Source organism: Anopheles stephensi, chromosome 3, assembly GCF_013141755.1.
Source record: "Anopheles stephensi strain Indian chromosome 3, UCI_ANSTEP_V1.0, whole genome shotgun sequence".
Taxonomy (NCBI): Eukaryota; Metazoa; Arthropoda; class Insecta; order Diptera; family Culicidae; genus Anopheles; species Anopheles stephensi.
Genome location: NC_050203.1, coordinates 33,993,230 through 34,010,356, shown reverse-complemented (window position 1 = coordinate 34,010,356; position 17,127 = coordinate 33,993,230). Strand labels below are relative to the sequence as shown.

The following is a 17,127-nucleotide window of genomic DNA, read 5'->3' as shown; positions in this document are numbered from 1 at the left end:
GTTTTTCCTGCACAACAATATTGCCACAAGAACGCGGAATGGAAAAGCACCACCGTACCGTACCGAAATCTGCGTTTGCCAAGGACACCGACTGTGCACTGACTGTGTGTGTGTGTGCGTGTGCGTGTGGGGGTCCCCTGTTAGGCCGGGGAGTAGAAACACCACCGCCACCCACCCAACCGGTGCAAAGGGAACCAACAGTACGCGCGCGTGTTTTCGGTTTGACAAACAAAGTGAGTATGTCACTGGCCACTGCTGGCGGTTACCGTTTTACTTTGTGTGTGCTGCATTTTGCGGAGTGGTGTGCGAGCAAAACACGATGGGTACTATACGCACAGCGCGCAGATGAGTTGCGATTGCACGTTGGGCGTTTGGCGCAACGCCGGTGTCCAAAATTGGCGTTCGCCGTTAAAATGATGACGAGCAAATTATTTGTACGGGAGTTTAATAACAAAAGGAACAATTGCTACAAATATAATAAAAACTCTATTTACGTCAGATACCAGACGGACTCCATTAGGATCTGGTGGAGACGCCTGGTATTTTGTGTGTTGAAAAACGGTTCCGATGGAGACGCCTGGTATTTGCATGCCTGTGAGCAAATGGTGAGCGGAAGCTGAAGACTGAAGGAACTCACCCGAACTCTGCGGCTGCTTGATGGTTGCTTCAGAAACAATGGAACCCTAGTGCAGCTTGAATGCTGGTTAAGAAGATAATGGGGGAACTGCGAGGAACTATGGAGCTATCTCGGAACTAGGATTCGATAGAACTGTGAGATTTTGTTAGTTAACAGTGCATTATCCCCAGTACAATGTTTCCAGCTTTGAGAAAACAACAGTATACTTTTTTATTCAGTCTTTAACTCAAAAGCTACGTAAAAATTTGCTTTTCTTGTTTCAACATCTTTTCAAAAAGGAAGATTTTTAAGTGATTAATTCTATTCCTCAAAAAAAAGTCTATTCCACACAAAAGTCAAAAGTATTAACGATCCAAAAAAAAAAAATCTACATCTACAGCTAAATTAATCAACAGTATTGTTTGTGGGTCCTAGTTCCCTCGATGGACCCGGTCATCATTTTGTCTATTATAATTGCCTCTATTAGGAAGCATGTGATTCATGATGTAAGACGCCCTTAAGCGGTCCTATATCAAGTTTTGGCTATCTGGAATAACTCTTACTTTGAATTTTTTGTTATGTTCATGTAGCACGGGCCGATGGATGTTGGCCAACATCGGTGCCCTCAACCGACCATTTTAGACATTATTTGCAAGATAACGAGCTTCTCATCAGAAAACACAAAACTTCTGTCCTGCGACCTGTGCAATAATCGCCTCCGGTACCTCGTGAGTTTGTTGTCTGATCTTGTCGTGTGAAGACCGACACGCCACCATCGGCTTTGCCACAGTACCGCTCAAATAAAAATCGTAGTTATTGTGCCAAGCAAAACCACATCTAATACTTACTTACTTACACGAACTGCAGACATCCTACGAACCGCTTACGCAGCCAATCGCCGTCGTCTGTCAATCCAATGGTCCGGGCTCCTTCGCAAGATATGCCTACCAAGCTTCTTTTGACCATTTTGAAAGCCGCCTAACAAGGTGCACGGGCTGGGCGATCTTAGTTAGTTTAAAGGACTTCAAATACGATGGAGCCCTTAGTTAGCTCCGTTTCAGTATACTTAGACTTTCTGCTTTTGCAACACATTTTAGAATGATCGATTCCACTATATCGATCGAAAACATTCTCTCCCGCCTGCTGCGAAGGTGAAATAATCATTTTCGGATGAAGACCAGAGCAAACAACACACTGACTGGTTTTTTTTTTTCTGATTTTGGCTATGTTATTGTATTTTGTTTATGTGTTCGTTTGCTTTACATCATATTATTTCGATCCTAAGGTGACAAAAGTGTATAACGCGCGGCAAACTCCTGAAGACAGTGTTCTCCTTTTGGGGATGGGTGGGGGAAAAGGCCTGATGACGACGATGCTTGCTGACGGAAAGGTTGCGCACATCATCCTCATCACACCACACCCCGCACACACACATATACACCCCGCGTCTGTTGTTGCTGCTGTTACTTGATGTTAATAACGACGTTCAATAATTAGCCCTGATGATGTTCTTCGTTTTATGTATGTTGGCCGCAGCAGCACACGCTCTCTTCGAACGCGGCACACAACCACCACAACACACATGCACCTCTCTCTCTCTCTCCCTTCTGCCCGTTCGCTCGCTCGGTTACGCCCGTACGCCGCGCACTCGGTACCCCTCTGCCCTATGTTTCCATCGGACAGAGGCTGGACACCGGTAAGCGGTCATGGTTGAGTAGGCCGCCTGCGCGGCCCACATCAATTTCACGCCACTGTTGGCTGCTGGCACAAACGGACGCGCCGGGTTACTACAGACCACCGTTGCTCGGCGACCACTGGCCGACCGTTGGCGCTGCACCCGGATATAGCTCTGCACGCGCTATGGGAACAAGCATTGGATGAAAACGACAACTGCTAGATGGAGGAGCGGCTGTGTGTTATACTGGAAAGCACCGTTCGAGAGAGGGAAGGACGCACGTGTTTTTTGGTGGAGAAGGATCGTGTTGCGGTGTTCAAGGATCGAGTTGTGGATGATGATGACAATTGTAATTTGGAACCGTTTAGTAAGACAACATGTGAGAAAGATGAGAATCTGGGACGAGAGAATTTACAATCATCTAGCACGGGACACGGTGGCGGCTAGTAGCGGTGGTGCCACGGATGTCGATGTGAAGCAGTAGGAAACCGGCGCTGGTGCCACAAGCGGTCGGGAGGTACAAAGGTGAATGGCTATCACACCAAAGGAAAGGTCAGGCAGTTGGGCAGGATATAGCTTGATGATGACGACGACGATAAAGACGACAATCAGCACTGTGTGATCCTTTTCCAATATGTGTGTGTGTGTGGTTGTTTTTGGTTCGCCTTCTTCTTCTTGTTTTCTCCCCTCCTACTATTGTTTCACGCTCTTCACACGTTACACACACACACACACGAGCACGCGCAAACGGAAGGTGGCGGTGGTGGTGGTGGTGGATAGGCGGCGGCAACAATTTCGGGACTTAAAAACCGTGCACCTTCAGCTGATCCGGCTTTGCGAGCCCGGACTTGGTTAGCCACTGGCAAATGTTCTCCCGCTGGTCACCCTGCAGCTGTAGCACCTCGCCGTACTCGGGATGCTCAATTACTGTGCCATTGCATGCGAATTCCTGAAACGCAACGAAATGGAAAAAAAATATAGTTACAAAAAAGTTACCATAATACAGGTACAGGCACTCGCTATAACAAATTTAATATTATTAAATATTTTATTTCCACCTCCGTAAACCAAACAGTAAAAGGGTGACTATTTAAAACACTTGTGCGGTCCCCGTTATTAGGGTCGCGAACGCTTCGCGCTTACCTTCTTACATGCTCGCACGATCTTCTTCAGGTCGTACTCGGCCGACAATCCCTGGACAGTGGTTAGCGTTTTGCGACCATTTCTCTGCTGAATTCTTATGTGCACGAGACCGTCCTGCACATCATAGTCTGCACCCTTTATTGCATCAGCAAATGGGTCTGGAAAGAGGAAAAGAAATGGCAATATTTAGTTAAACAGTTCAGCAACGCTCCTAATTTATATACGGCAACAAAAAAAAAAACTTTCATAATAAAAACATATAATTTGGCCGACAAACGGCATTCATTCCAACACACAGTAGTCGACTAGTGGCGTGATACAAGTAGTAGTGAATGTGCAATTTGCCCCCTCGTTTTGATACTCGAAAGCGCTTCACCACCATTCTTATTAGGTCATTCATGTGGCGTGTGAGTCATCCGAAGACGAGAGTGTTGGTGCATCCAAGTAACCGTGGATTTCGAGAAACAAAGCAATCTCGTAATGGTTGTGAGATGATTACGCTGACAACCATCCGAGAATAGAAGGGACATAAGTGTACAATACGCACATTACTGTAAATAAATACAAATTAAATAGCATTATCTTAAATGGGAGACACCTATAAGTAAAGGGGCTCCCACAGTTTTAATTGCGTTTTCGAGCTCGCAATCAGTGCTGTGGAATGTCTGGGCGATGGGTACTACGACGCACATCCAAACAATGCAACAGCATAAATATATTAATAAATTTATTATAAATTCTTCTTCCGAGACATTAACCCCGACAATGAAGTCTTTTTCCGTATTTTCAAGGCAGACAGACAAGGTTTTGGATTCTTTTTTTGCTTGCAGTTCACTTCATCGGCAACACAGATGTGCTGGAATGTTGGCTGCATCTATTCAACGATGCACAAAGATCGACAGCACGGGGTTCACCGATCAAGTAAAGGTCAGCAAGGGAGTTATCGTGACAGTACCTCACACAGCACCGACTGGAGTCCTTGAATAAGAACAGCAGGCAACCAATACCTCCCCCCCCCCCCCCCCCCCTCCCTACATAGATGATTCGCCTCGAACGCGGTCAATTAACCTGTGCAATCGAGGACACGACAAGTGCAAGGGCAATGCTGCTCGAGGTGGTGGTAAAAAATAAAATGCGTGCCAAAAGGACCGTCGCGTAGCTTGCGACGTCAGTATGACAACAATGACCAAGCGAAACACATACCCTTTGGTGGCCTTGAGATGTGTCGGAAATGAAATAAAAAGGAGCCTCGTTGCATTTTGTGTTTGTGTGCACAAGGTACCCAGTCACACGCATTTCAAACAATATTTCTGTGCAAAATCGGCATAGAATGGTCCAAAAACGGTGAATACTTTCACAGTTTTCCGACTCGAGGTGTCTCGCGAAGCAAAGCACGTTGCTATGTCATCTTCGACACGCGTGCACGCACACCACATCGTGAAAACGAATCGCGTATACAACACAACACACGCTGGTGTGAATGAGAAATGCCATCCGCCATTTTGAAAAATCACAACCGTCGTTCTCTTTCTAGCGCGCGTTTGTTTCGAACGTTCTTCACTGCCCTCCCATATAGAAAGAAAGGTAGAGTCACCTTGCACCAACACACACACACACACACACACACACACACACACACACACACACACACACACACACACACACACACACACACACACACACACACACCACTCCAAAAGTGCTTTTTCATTAAAGCACTAGCACACACATACATAGTCGCACCTCTTTAATGGCGCGCGGATCACGCGAACGACAAGAGTGTGTGCGGTTTCAAGGTACGAAATTGCGACCAATAAACGCACTTTCGCGAGACGCATTTCAGAGATACAGGCACATAGAATTGAGATTTCCCGAAGCTTTGCTAGGCAAAGTTAACCCCATCACGATAATTTTGGATTCCGCCATCCACGCCAGCACATGTATGGGTGGGCCTGACAAATGACAAATTGCCAACACCGTACACACAGGTTTCCTACACCTCTCTGGCTCATGGCTCTCGGTACAGCTATAGCAACAGCATGGCTATAGCTGGGAACGCGGAAGTACACACGTTTCGCGATGAAACTCTACTCAACAGCCGACCGTACGGGCGACGGAGGACAGCTGCGGAAAAGTGTGGTTATGGTTAGTGGGTCACAATACTTACCAAATGTATTAAGATTCTGGATGGACATACGATAAACAAAATAGACACAAGTGAAGAAAAGTAACGCGCTTCGCTTAGCGTTTAACGCTGAGTTTCCTTTGGCTGAGGGAGCGTTTGTGGGTTAACTGCACGGAGCTGGGACGCGTGCGATTTTCGATCGGTTTTCTATTCACGCGTTTCTTCCTCACGAGGAGTTGCTGCGATGATGGTCGTCGGTCTGGAAGGTTCGTTTGCTTGCGTTGGTGAGAGCGAGAGCGCGCGAACTAGCGTGCGACGGCAGATGGCGCGCGAGACAGACAAAGAGAGAGAGAGAGGTGGATGTGCTACTTTAAGGCAATCACTGAACAACTTGAATGTACCGCTCCGAGCGAGTGCTATTTTAACAATGGAAGGGCAACTGCGACGAACCAACTCTTGACCGTTTCGTTTGCACTTCGGCAAGGTCGTCCGCATGCACTGACACTGCTGGGCCGCCATGTTGAAAGTGGCTTTGACATTTGAGATCGAAACATCGAAAACAATCAACCCTGTCAATGGCAATCAATAAAACATCGCAAACTAGATACGCAGCAAAATTAATTAAACTCCTCTATTTTTTATTAATACTAATATGCCACTTGAATGGTATGTTGTGATTGTCCTAAATTGATAACACAGGCTTCTAACCTACTTTTAATTCTTTCGTACGTTTCTGTTGCATAGGAGAGCCTCAAGGTAAAGGTGTCCACGATTATGGTTGAACTAGAACTAGCTGGACCCCAATGTTGCCACATCCAAGCCTCGAAAATGTCCTTGTCTTATCGCACAATCCGTGTGAGGCGTTCTGGATGGGATATGATCCCCGATCCTGTCGTTTGAATCAGCCCCGCCACCAGAGCGCCTCAGCAGTCCTCTCTTCCCAGTTTAGACAAATTGTGGCGGAGTGCGTCCCGATAAGCTAAGTATTTCTACAAATGAAGAGAGAACGTCCGGAAGGGATGCAATGTCAGTAGAATGAAAGATTTTAGCCTGAAGAAAATAACATCTTTTCTATAAATTGCTTTGAAAGCAAAAATCTTCATACTCGCTCGTGAGGACGGTACCGGAAACAACGCGCGTTCAAACGGGCTACGACGCGCGCACACGCTCGCTGTCAAAATACAAACATCGCATCCTCGTACAACTGTCAACGGATTGCATTTGTTTACAAACACACTTGGATCACCGTTCAAATGTCGCCAAACTTTCCTGCATCTCGTACTGTTGCGTGCTGAAATTAAGATTTTCGCCGCCATTCCTGTATGCTTCCCGCGCCATTACCCACAACAACCATGGCAAACAAATCTTGCGTGACGTGGACAAACTTTACAGAGCATATGGTGCACGTATACGAAGAAATGCTCGCCACACATCGGTACACCGATTGCCGATTGATCGTGCCCGACGGAGAGCTGCTTGCGAGCCGCACCATACTCTGCATGGCTTCACGATTCTTCGAAACCATTTTCGCCCGCACAGTATATATGGTGGGTTCAGCGGCAGACGTTCCCACGGTACTAATTCCAGACGTGAAGCTGTCGTCTTTACGGTGCGTCCTACAGTTCATCTACACCGGGGAAGTTAATTTACTGCCCTACGATGTAGCACCGTTCGTGGAGGCTTGTAGTTTGCTGCAGATCCGTGGTGTACAGTACGCCGAAGATCGTGTCGTGGGGATTAATTTCGGAACATCTGCCTATTGCTTAGTACGGGAAGGGTCGACCGCTAACAGTGACGGGTTGGAAGCAGCAGCAAATCTTCCACAAGATTGCACACAAGAGAACGTGCAGCAACAATGCACTGCGGTTGTGGTAAATGAGTAGTAGAATGCATGAAGAGTGTAACATGCTGCTAATGATTTTCCATTCCTAGGCAATGGGCACCCCCAATGATAGTTCTTCTATTGAATACGCGGCTGAATACGAAGCTAACAATGAACCGGAACCGGAACACGCACAATACGGACCACCGGACGGGATTAACTCGCTGGAAAACGTCTCCGATTGCAATTCAACCCCGAACGAACGATTGGACGATGTGAAGCCACGGTCAGCCGAAAAGTCCGACCAGGCCAGCTACGAAACTCGTCTCAGTGCGGCAATCGACGCAGTCCTAAATCAAGGTGTTAGCTATCGTCTCGCATCCGAACGGTACAACATCGCAAAGACCGTGCTGTGGCGAAGAACGATGAAAATGCCACGACCGGTCAGATCGAGCTCACCGAAACTTGGCAACCAGCGAAAGGAGGCGATCGATGCGCTGAAAGCGGGCGAAAAGTTAGTCTACGTAAGTCAACGGTACGAGATTCCACTGTCGACGCTGCACCGGGACAAGATACGGCTCTACAACAAGGGTACGTTGCCGGGCATGGTGACGCTGGCACAGCGTGACAAGGGTGAATCGTTTCGGCAACGGTTGACGGAATCGGTGAACGAATGCGTAGCGGGCCGTATGTCGCTGTCCGAAGCGGCACGCGTTTACAAACTACCGAAGACGACCATATGGCGAAGGGTGCGCATGGCGCAGGCGAAAAACAGCTGTTCGGAGGCGAAGGAAGTTGAGCGAACCCTGGAGGCGACGGAACATTGCGCTGAAAGCTCCGCAGAAGAAAACGCTGACCACACCATGGATGTCCGGCAGTGTGAACCGTTGCGGGTAGGAGAAGAATTCTTGTCTGACCCGAATTTGGATATTTCAGGCACAGACTTAACGGATGATTCAATTATGCTCTTCAAGGCATAATACAGGCTTACAAGGCAACGTTTTCAACGGCAGTGAATTGATTGAATGTCCGCTGAAATTAAAACCTTTCACGCCTTCATACAGCAGCATCGTGTACCGGTTATATTTCATCCTATGAATCGAATTTGCACCTCGCAACGGCCCCAATCGTGTCGTGAGCCCTTGCCTCCTCCAGCCTGCCCATTGTCTACTTTTCCGCCGGTTTCGTGGCAACCTCCTCGGTCGCCGGATTAGCGTGGCGGAAGTTCGGGAACTGTTCCCACGGTGCGGACAGATCAAACTTGCGGAACTCTTGGGCCAGCTCGAGCGGTTCACACACGACACGTTTCTTCTCGTCATCGTACCGCAGCTCGACGTAACCGCTCAGCGGGAAATCGCGACGCTGCGGATGGCCCTCGAACCCGTAATCGGTCAGGATGCGGCGCAGATCCGGATGGTTGGCAAAGAACACGCCGTACATGTCCCAAATTTCGCGCTCGTACCAATTGGCAGCCTTAAACACCTCGTTACACGAATCGATCGGCGTCAGCTCGTCGGCGTACGTCTTTACCCGGATGCGCGAGTTGTAGCGCAGGGACAGTATGTTGTAGATGATCTCGAACCGATGCGGGCGGGACGGTACGTCCATGCCGGCAATATCCACCAGATTAGCAAACTGTGCATTGTGGTGATCCTTCAGAAACTGCAGCACCGGCACAACGCCTTCCGGCGCAATCAGCACCTCGAGCTCGTCGCCCGAGGTAAGCTGCACCTTTTGCACGTACTTTGGCATACATTCGGCGACGTACTTGCCAAACTCGGACAGTTCCGAACGGGCGGCGGCATCCGGTTTGCGGACAGTGGCTATAACAAGACGTACCAAACGGAGGGGGAAAGGTTAAACATTTTGGCAACATAGAGAATCACACGCGTCGGAATCACTAACGTCTCGATTCAGCTGCCGGTTCGGTAGATTTGTAGCGCAGCATCATTACCGGAGCAGCACGTGAAATACCTGTAAAAAAGGGGATGTGTTAACATTTGCAGTCGCACATCAAAACAAACCATTTCGGGAGATTGGCATCGGTGTTTCAGCAGGCTTACCAGTTGTGCTACGCATTCCGCTTTTAGCGAACGTTGTCGCAAACGAGCGCAAGATAGAGGCCATCATTTAACCGGAGCGGCCGCTTGCTGGATCAAGTATACGCAAGGTCCAATCCGATTTTCGAAGAAAAATTGCAGAACCTCGGATATTGGTTCCGTTTTATGTAATTCGTTTTTGTCACCGACGACTGGTTGACGTTTGCCGTCACGATTTTGACAGCTGCACAGTTGTGTGCACTATGATCTGTACGTTTTGATAAGGTGGTCAATAGTGAAATTATTCAAGTTCAGATTTAAATGCAAATGATCCGAATGTAAAAAGAATTTTGGCAATGCTAAGGAACTAGAAATGCAGTAATTTTAAAGCTTAAAACGTTAATCGTGTCCAATGCTTCAATAAGAACAGTTCAAAGCTTAAATTACCCAAGCGTTTCCGAGCTGGGTAGGATACAATCCGCTCCTTCGGATCGAAATGTTTCCTACAAAGAACGGCCGATCCGTCTCGCCTGTCCCATCACTATCGTAACAGAGCAGCTCACACTGGTGCACTACGTTGTCGGTGAGATTTCGGACGAAAAAATGGTTTTTGCAGTGGAAAAAAGGTACTAACGTGCGTGTAGGCAGCAAAATTCGGCATGGGAAATGTTCCGTGCTAGTGTCGTGATGCAGTACACGCGCTAGCAATTCATCTCCGGAAGCTGTAATCAGTGTAACGATGCTGTATTGTGCTTGACTCCTCCTCGGACGGGTTGCTGCTACCGTTGTCGGTGGTAGGTGGTGAAAATAATGAAAGAACATTTTTTCACACGCGCGCGTTCGGCTGTGTGTGCGCGCGCGCGTCTGTGTGCATGCGTGTGTGTGCGGATTCATCGGACCAGGTTCATCGGGTGGCAGATTTATGCGTTTCTACTGCTAGCAGCAGCAGCAGGACGAAAATGTGTGTTTGCTGACAGGAAAGAAAAAACCATTTAGCAGTTTAGTGAAGGAAAGAAAGAGAGAGGGTGAGAGATTGTGAGTGTCCGAGAAGTGGAAAGGAAGTGAAGCAAATGTACGGCGGAAGAAAATTGGGTTGGTGTGCGAGAGCGAGAAGCGATTACAACAAAGGTTGTTACACTGCTCGGTAGTAGAGCGCGGATGCAGCAAGGACCAACACTGAAAAGTCAATACGGGCGATCGCTGCAGGATCAACAAATTCATTCGCCTTACTTCGTATTTGACTGTGTGCATGTTTGTGTGTGTGTGTCTGTTGCTGCATCATGGGCTCTGTGCTCGATGTACTGAATTTCATCGCCTGTCAAGGAAAAAGATGCATTTTCTCGGTTGATTCTGTAGCTTAGCTATCAGGAGAAAATCGGGTGCGTTTTTCAGCTGCACACAAGCAAAAGTAAAAGCTAGCTGGATGGAGTAAAAAAGGGAAAATCCACGTCTCGCGTAGGACGCGGTTGGTTGTTTACTTTACGGTTGTGCTGGAAGAAACGAAACCTTTCCTTCAGCACAGCTTTTCCTCCGTGAACAGTAACGGGTACTGTAACACAAAAGTGACGATACAGTGGTTATGTTAGATGTATTGGTATTTTTTACAATCGGGATAATCTTTCCAAGCGATTTGATGATATTGGAGCAAAATTGTGAAGCTTTTTTTGTATCACCTGAAGAACGCGCGTGTGCATCTCGTTGCGTGTGCCCTTTTCCACACGTATGTGTGTGTGTGTCTGTGTGCGCGAGGTTAAACCCTTTCCATGTACCGGGTTCAAGTTGGTGATAGACTGATAGAAAATGAAAGACGGAGAGTGCGAGAGAGCGAGGGAAATAGCACGCAAATGTCGCTCCACATATTCTCTCCTGCTCGTACTCGTATCCCTCGTAGGAAACGCACCACCATCACAGCAAACATTGATTATTTGTGTGTCGCGTTGCGTGGAGCAGAAACGGCTGTCAACATAATTGTGTAAAAAGTAAATTGTAATTAATCCCATCTTTCGTTCCGTTGTAGCGCACCGATAAATTAGTGATCCGCTTATTTTTCTAAAAGATAATTGCCAAAATGAAGGAACGGTGTCGGGAACACCATATCATTGTCACCAGTACAGGAAATACCGTCGTAGTGAGGCAGTGTGCGACGGAAGTGTGAATGTGTGTTGCCGAAACCGTCGCGCATCTAGCAAGCATTGTTGGGAAGAAACGAAGAAAAAAAATCCCACAACAACAACAACAACAACAACGTAATAGTGTCCTTTCCGTGTGCATTTCGCAAACGCAAACGCGTCGGTCAGCGTAACGGTGTGCGAGACGACGACGAGGTGGTGAGCCTCTTTTTGCTCGATTCACAGTGTGTGTTAGTGCGCGTGCGTGCGTGAGTGCGTACCTCTTGGCACCGTGTGTTCGCGCGCGCGTTCCCGTGTGTCCGTCGTTTTCCGGTGCTGCTGCGCCGTGCGTGTGTGGCGCCATTCCGACGTGTGCGTGTGTGTGTGTGTGGTTTTGCGGTGTTTTTTTTGTTTTCTTGCGAAAGATAACGCACAACACGACGACGGTATAGGAGAAAAGTGTCCGCGAACGCGCGTAGAAAGGTATGCGCGCGCGTTTTCCTGCTGGTAGTGTGTAGTGTGCCTGTGCTTTGTGGTTTGGTTTTGGCGTTGCTTTATCGCCTCCCCCGTGGCGGCCCGTGGTTGTGTTTGTGGTGAGCTTGTGTGCACACACAAACACACAAACGTGTGTTGTGCTTTTCCGAAAAGGTAACGTGCGAATGCACCTTTTTTTTCTTGTACCGCTCGGTACAACACGCTCAGCAGGCAAAGTTTGTGGAAAAACGGGCACAAGGAAAAGGAATGAAAATCAGTGAAAATACCGTTCTCGAGTAAAGAAAAAAAAAAAAAAGGCAGAAGAAGCAATAGTGCTCCCACTACTATCCCATTATCCTTGGATTTGTTACGAATCTGAGTATAAGATTGTTGAGTGCTGAGGGGAGGTCATGCTTTGGATGTCTGCAAGCAAAAGCCAACCATCTCGACAGTTTGGAAACACTGAAATTTCCTTCATAACGACCCTGGCCGTTCGACGGAACGTCCCCGCGGCAGAAAGAAACTTAGAGCGACAAATTCCAAGTGGACTATAGAAGAAAGAAAACAAACAAAAATTTTACATTAAAAGGTAAGAGCACAAACATTGAAAAATATTGAATAAACACTACGAGAGTAAGAGAAGAGTAAGACATTGAAGAAAAAAAAAACCCTTTTCTTTGTGTTCAGCAACGCACTGCACAACATTCACTTTATCCGGTTTCCACGTATCCACTATGATACATTATGATTAATATGTTTTTTTTTTCTAATAACATTGACGAAATATAAGTATCAAAAGATATTATATAAATTACTATCAAATTTTTGTAATTAAGAAGCAAAATTTAAATGAGGGTAGAATGTATAAAAATATCTCCCCATTTTATCTTGAATGACTAAGTAAATTTTCATCCGCATGGCATGGCGTTATGAACAGGATTGATGCCACGTTAATAAAAATTAGTATTAAGCATGAAATTGCTAAATATGGAAATCAACGGCAAGTCACCCACCTAGAAGTCGTCTGCGTCCATGCTAGTTTGAGAGTCTTCAAGAAGCTTGAAGAATTCTGTTTGCATCTAGTTTAGCAAACTGACATCTCTCAACTGTTCCATGGAATCCACGAAAAAGACTTCAAAAACAAGTCTGTCTGATTAAGTGCATTGCAAAGATCCTAGACCAGACATGTAAAAAGTAAAGGTCTCGTGTCCTTTCAATCCGGCAAGGGCAAAGGAATGTTGAAATTTGTCCATTAACTACAATATTTGTATTGATACAAGATCATAAAAAACACGGACTTAAGTTTAAATATCAATGACAGTGCTATGTGTTTGTTGATAAGGTTAGAAGGAAAATTGGATAAAAAAAATTCTACTCCAGCGACGAGGTCCAATTCTAAATGAAAAAGTTAATTGCCAAGTTAAATAGTCGAATTCGGGACAATATTAATCCACCAATTTGCTAGACGTGCATGAATATCCTGCATGAATTAATGCATGAATATCCTGGTGCACAGTCCCATGTTAACTGGCGGCTGATTTTGGTTTCGATGGGTTTGGTGTTTAACCATCAATAAACCATCTCATCTTAAGTAGGGCGGGTTTTAAAATAGACTAACCGCCAAGATATCGGTATCTTTAACCAATTTAAGGTTCAAAGTTCCTGAGTGAAGCTGCCACAGTGTCTACAGGATATGATCAAATGATCTATCATAGTGGTTAGTTTCGAGGCACTATGTTTTTGCTCCGGCGTTGCTGTTACTGAAAATGAAAAAAGAATATATTTACTGATCCTGCTCGATCCCTCGTATATTAGAACACGCTTTTATAGTATATTGTAGTACAGTCGACGTTCAAACGTCAAATCCGGTTTCGGGCAAGCCTTTTTCAGCACTAGTGCGCCTAGTGTCTGATAGCCAACCGTGTGCTGATCTGCTTACATGAAGTGTAAATTTCAACCCGAACAGAACAACGAGTAACTGAAAGCTCTCAGCAACACTTAACTAAGCGTCTGGCAAGGTATTGCAGCAAGAGGAAGTGTATTTAAAAATCTTAATTACTTTAAATTGGTACGACTTCGTGACCATGGCAGGAGGCGGCCGTTAGTTGTTGAACCGGGGTAGGGAAAAGCTGGAACGGTTTTACCGATAATGTTCTAGCCCTCACTACCCTAACTATGCCCTAGTCTCGTTACTTGCATTAATGGCATATCTAATATAATCAGTTCTGTTTGGCTGTTTCCCGTCTCAAGGCTGCAGTTGCTGCTTGCCACAAATTTCAAAGAGCTCAACCTCTCTCTATCTCTCTTTCTCTCGCAATTGTGGAGTCTTTTACTCTTTCTTTTATCATAGTTCCAGCAGTCGACCAGGGCAGAAAATTAAGTAATTGGATAATCTGGTCTAGCCAGCGATGCAGGAATGCAATTTTCATCTTGTATTTAGTTGTTGTATTTTCAAATCTTTTTAATGTAATGTTTCATGTAATTTAGCATTACTAAACTTTATTTTCACATAATTATTGGTAGTTTTTAATTCTAGATTAGAATCATTAAAATTTCCTAACTCACTTATTCATTCAGTCAGATTATTTCTTTACTGATCAAATATAAAATGGCAAATTGGGGCAGTTTTAATTTTTACTTCCGACAGCGAAAATCGAATCAACGTTTTTGTTTTACACACCTTCGTACAATGTTGCCAAGCATCGTGATCTGAACCTGCATCAAGCCCTTCGAAACCGTCCAATAAACACTATCGATGCAAATTATTCCGCTGCGGGCCAAGTGCACCCCTTATCTCGTACCCACATTAGTTTGACTGCCAAAGAACCGGCGCTTTCGCGCACCATGCTGATGCTGCCTGCCGGGTTTTTTAACATCATTCAGTCCAACGAGTCCGGTCAAACAGTGGCAACGCTCCCTGAACCGCCGGAGAAGGCTTTTTGATTGTTAATATAAAAAGCGCGGGCTCCACACAGTGCCAACGGTTGATGAAGTACCGGGGAGAAACATATATTTTGTGCAGGACGCAGACAGACAATCCGCATTTGTGTGTATGTAGTAGCATGATCAACGCTCTCAAAAGCCCTTCGATTTGGTTCACAGGCCATCGTCTCTTTGCCTTTCCGATGGAGAAGTTTTCCGTTCCGCGTTCAAGTCCGTCCGGAATGTTGTTGCTTCTCGAGTGTGGGGGGAAAGCGATCGGTGGATGAGTGACGCGGGGAAGGAGCAGCATACGTTATGCTTTACTTGCGATGTCAACTTTCTTACCACCGGCAGCAGCAAGCATACACGAGGACGGATCATATCGTGATACTGTTTTGCGTCAAACTCAGAAACGGTAGAAGATAACAGCGCAAGAGGAGGAACCAGTTTGGATGGATAGTTGTGACGTTCCGTTTGATCTCGCACGATTTATGCCACCGGTACTACCACCGGTGATGTGGTGGCGGCAAATTAATTCACGAATAAAACGACCGGCAGAATTCTGCGCCGAGTGCCGGCGGTGGACATATTTTCGCAAACGGTTTTTACGTCACTGGCAAGGCGTGGTGATGGTTGTTGCCTAGGGGTGTTGAGTGAGTGCTGTCTGGGCATGGTATGGTGGTAGATCGGGTTGATCATAATGTGGATGATGTGAAGCTGGAAAAGATATTTTTTTATGAACTTTGTATGGTAACTTTGAGCGTCTTGAACTGTATTTTGTAGAGTGATTATTAGAAAATAGTATTCGATTTTGATTTTGATGATTAGCACAATAAGCGGCTTCATACAAGGTTTCGATTCGTACAATGCAATTTGCAAAGCGAATATGGCTCTTTGCAATTTTCTGTGTGAAATTAAAACAGGATTTCAGACCGTTAAACTCTTCCATCTTTAATTTAAACATACGATTCAAACACATTTTGACAGCATACTATTTAACAGGGTTGAAGCAAAAAATCAGTAGAAAAGCTATAACCAATCGTAACGTTCCATAGTCGCTTTTCAAATTTCGCCTAACCGAATGCAACATTCCATTGTATGATTGCCCACTCTTCTTTCCACCAGGAAATTGCAATATTCCACTATCCGTTTGAATCATTCCCCTAAGTTATTCAAATGATCTGTTACATAGACATAAGTCCTATATGATCGTCGTCACTTAGACACTTGTTAAGTGACCTGATAAAACCGATAAACCTGACCCACCACTTTAAATATTGTTGGTCCTTCACTTGGCTCTTTCAAGAAGTGCAGACCAAATCTATGCTTTTATAATAAAAAAAGGAACATGCTTATTGCTTTTACTTTCCACAACTATCATCGGTGGACCTCACCAACCAAACTTAGACTCATTTTCTCGTTTGGGATTGGGGGAGAGTGGTGGACGAGTTCCCACAAATAAACCAGTTTTATTGACTGTTTTGTAGCTTCGGTTTTGTTTAGGTCTGTTAGGTGACCCAAGATTGAGATGAGTCACCCAAGGCGGCATGGCTGAGATTTCTTTAACAAAGGCTGTACGATGTCGTCATCCAGCGGTAGCCATACCAAACCGGGATGGTATGATCGATCGGCAGTAGTTTGGCTGTTGCTGTTTGCATGCCTCACGATAAACATGATAATAATCTTGTTATTCGTTTTGTGTGTAATATTTAAAAAAAAGTCTTATGTGAGTAATGTTTTTGCTTAGACTGATTGTGTGTTCGCAAAATCGTGTGGACCTTGAAGCTCATAATCAAAGATATATTTCATATCTTACTCTCAAAATATTGCAAAGTCGATCTGGAAGTTATTTGATTGATCTTAATTAATAAAACTGTTTGATTTTATTTTTTAATGCTTGTTCCATTCCTGACAGACAATTTTATTCAAGCGGCGGTTCAAGCCGGCCATCTAATGGCTTACGAGGCTTAATGATACCAAACAGTTGTATAGTTAGTCCCCGCCATTACGATGGATTGATTCGTACAGGATTCGATCCCTGTTCCTACCCTGCAGCTTATTACCCTGCAGCTAGGAGAAGTTGATGAATATGGAACAACTATGTAAACCGGTATTATAAATTTGGAAAAAAATCCTATTTAAGGTTGTACAGATTGAATTAAATTTCCTATAAGTTATGATTTTTGAGCGAAGCATCTTAACA

General features: G+C 45.5%; 4 protein-coding genes across 6 annotated transcripts in view; 2 read left to right on the top strand and 2 right to left on the bottom strand.

The window, feature by feature from the left end:
* Positions 1-1,818: 1,818 nt before the first annotated feature.
* On the bottom strand, positions 1,819-6,082 carry LOC118509782 (eukaryotic translation initiation factor eIF1). The gene is made up of 3 exons (XM_036050922.1): positions 5,602-6,082; positions 3,435-3,592; positions 1,819-3,240 (listed from the first exon to the last, which is right to left on the bottom strand). Exons 1-3 carry the CDS (start codon positions 5,627-5,629, stop codon positions 3,094-3,096), a joined length of 333 nt encoding a protein of 110 aa, XP_035906815.1. The 5' UTR covers positions 5,630-6,082; the 3' UTR covers positions 1,819-3,093.
* A 664-nt stretch (positions 6,083-6,746) lies between these two features.
* On the top strand, positions 6,747-8,447 carry LOC118509615. The gene is made up of 2 exons (XM_036050441.1): positions 6,747-7,430; positions 7,492-8,447. The coding sequence occupies exons 1-2, from the start codon at positions 6,882-6,884 to the stop codon at positions 8,359-8,361; spliced, it is 1,419 nt and encodes a 472-aa protein (XP_035906334.1). The 5' UTR covers positions 6,747-6,881; the 3' UTR covers positions 8,362-8,447.
* LOC118509616 (NADH dehydrogenase [ubiquinone] iron-sulfur protein 3, mitochondrial) lies at positions 8,420-9,692 on the bottom strand. The gene is made up of 3 exons (XM_036050442.1): positions 9,445-9,692; positions 9,287-9,355; positions 8,420-9,204 (listed from the first exon to the last, which is right to left on the bottom strand). Exons 1-3 carry the CDS (start codon positions 9,509-9,511, stop codon positions 8,549-8,551), a joined length of 792 nt encoding a protein of 263 aa, XP_035906335.1. The 5' UTR covers positions 9,512-9,692; the 3' UTR covers positions 8,420-8,548.
* Positions 9,693-9,770: 78 nt separating this feature from the next.
* The window catches only part of LOC118509614 (putative mediator of RNA polymerase II transcription subunit 26), a 52,895-nt gene continuing 45,538 nt past the window's right edge, over positions 9,771-17,127 (top strand). Inside the window, exons 1-2 of one of the 3 annotated variants that reach the window (XM_036050440.1) lie at positions 9,771-10,046; positions 11,438-12,591. The gene's annotated coding sequence lies outside the window, so the exon portion shown is untranslated. The other 2 variants (XM_036050438.1, XM_036050439.1) reach the window with 2 other exon arrangements.

Excerpts from the sequence above, each read along its gene's own strand:
- LOC118509782 (XM_036050922.1), bottom strand. The coding sequence starts at position 5,629 with ATGTCCATCCAGAATCTTAATACATTTG. Across the intron at positions 3,593-5,601 it reads CCAGAATCTTAATACATTTG|ACCCATTTGCTGATGCAATA; the intron begins GTAAGTATTGTG and ends TCCTCTTTCCAG. Across the intron at positions 3,241-3,434 it reads TCGTGCGAGCATGTAAGAAG|GAATTCGCATGCAATGGCAC; the intron begins GTAAGCGCGAAG and ends GTTGCGTTTCAG.
- LOC118509615 (XM_036050441.1), top strand. The coding sequence starts at position 6,882 with ATGCTTCCCGCGCCATTACCCACAACAACCATGGCAAACAAATCTTGC. Across the intron at positions 7,431-7,491 it reads AACAATGCACTGCGGTTGTG|GCAATGGGCACCCCCAATGA; the intron begins GTAAATGAGTAG and ends TTCCATTCCTAG.
- LOC118509616 (XM_036050442.1), bottom strand. The coding sequence starts at position 9,511 with ATGATGGCCTCTATCTTGCGCTCGTTTGCGACAACGTTCGCTAAAAGC. Across the intron at positions 9,356-9,444 it reads CGGAATGCGTAGCACAACTG|GTATTTCACGTGCTGCTCCG; the intron begins GTAAGCCTGCTG and ends CCTTTTTTACAG. Across the intron at positions 9,205-9,286 it reads ACCGGCAGCTGAATCGAGAC|CCACTGTCCGCAAACCGGAT; the intron begins GTTAGTGATTCC and ends GTCTTGTTATAG.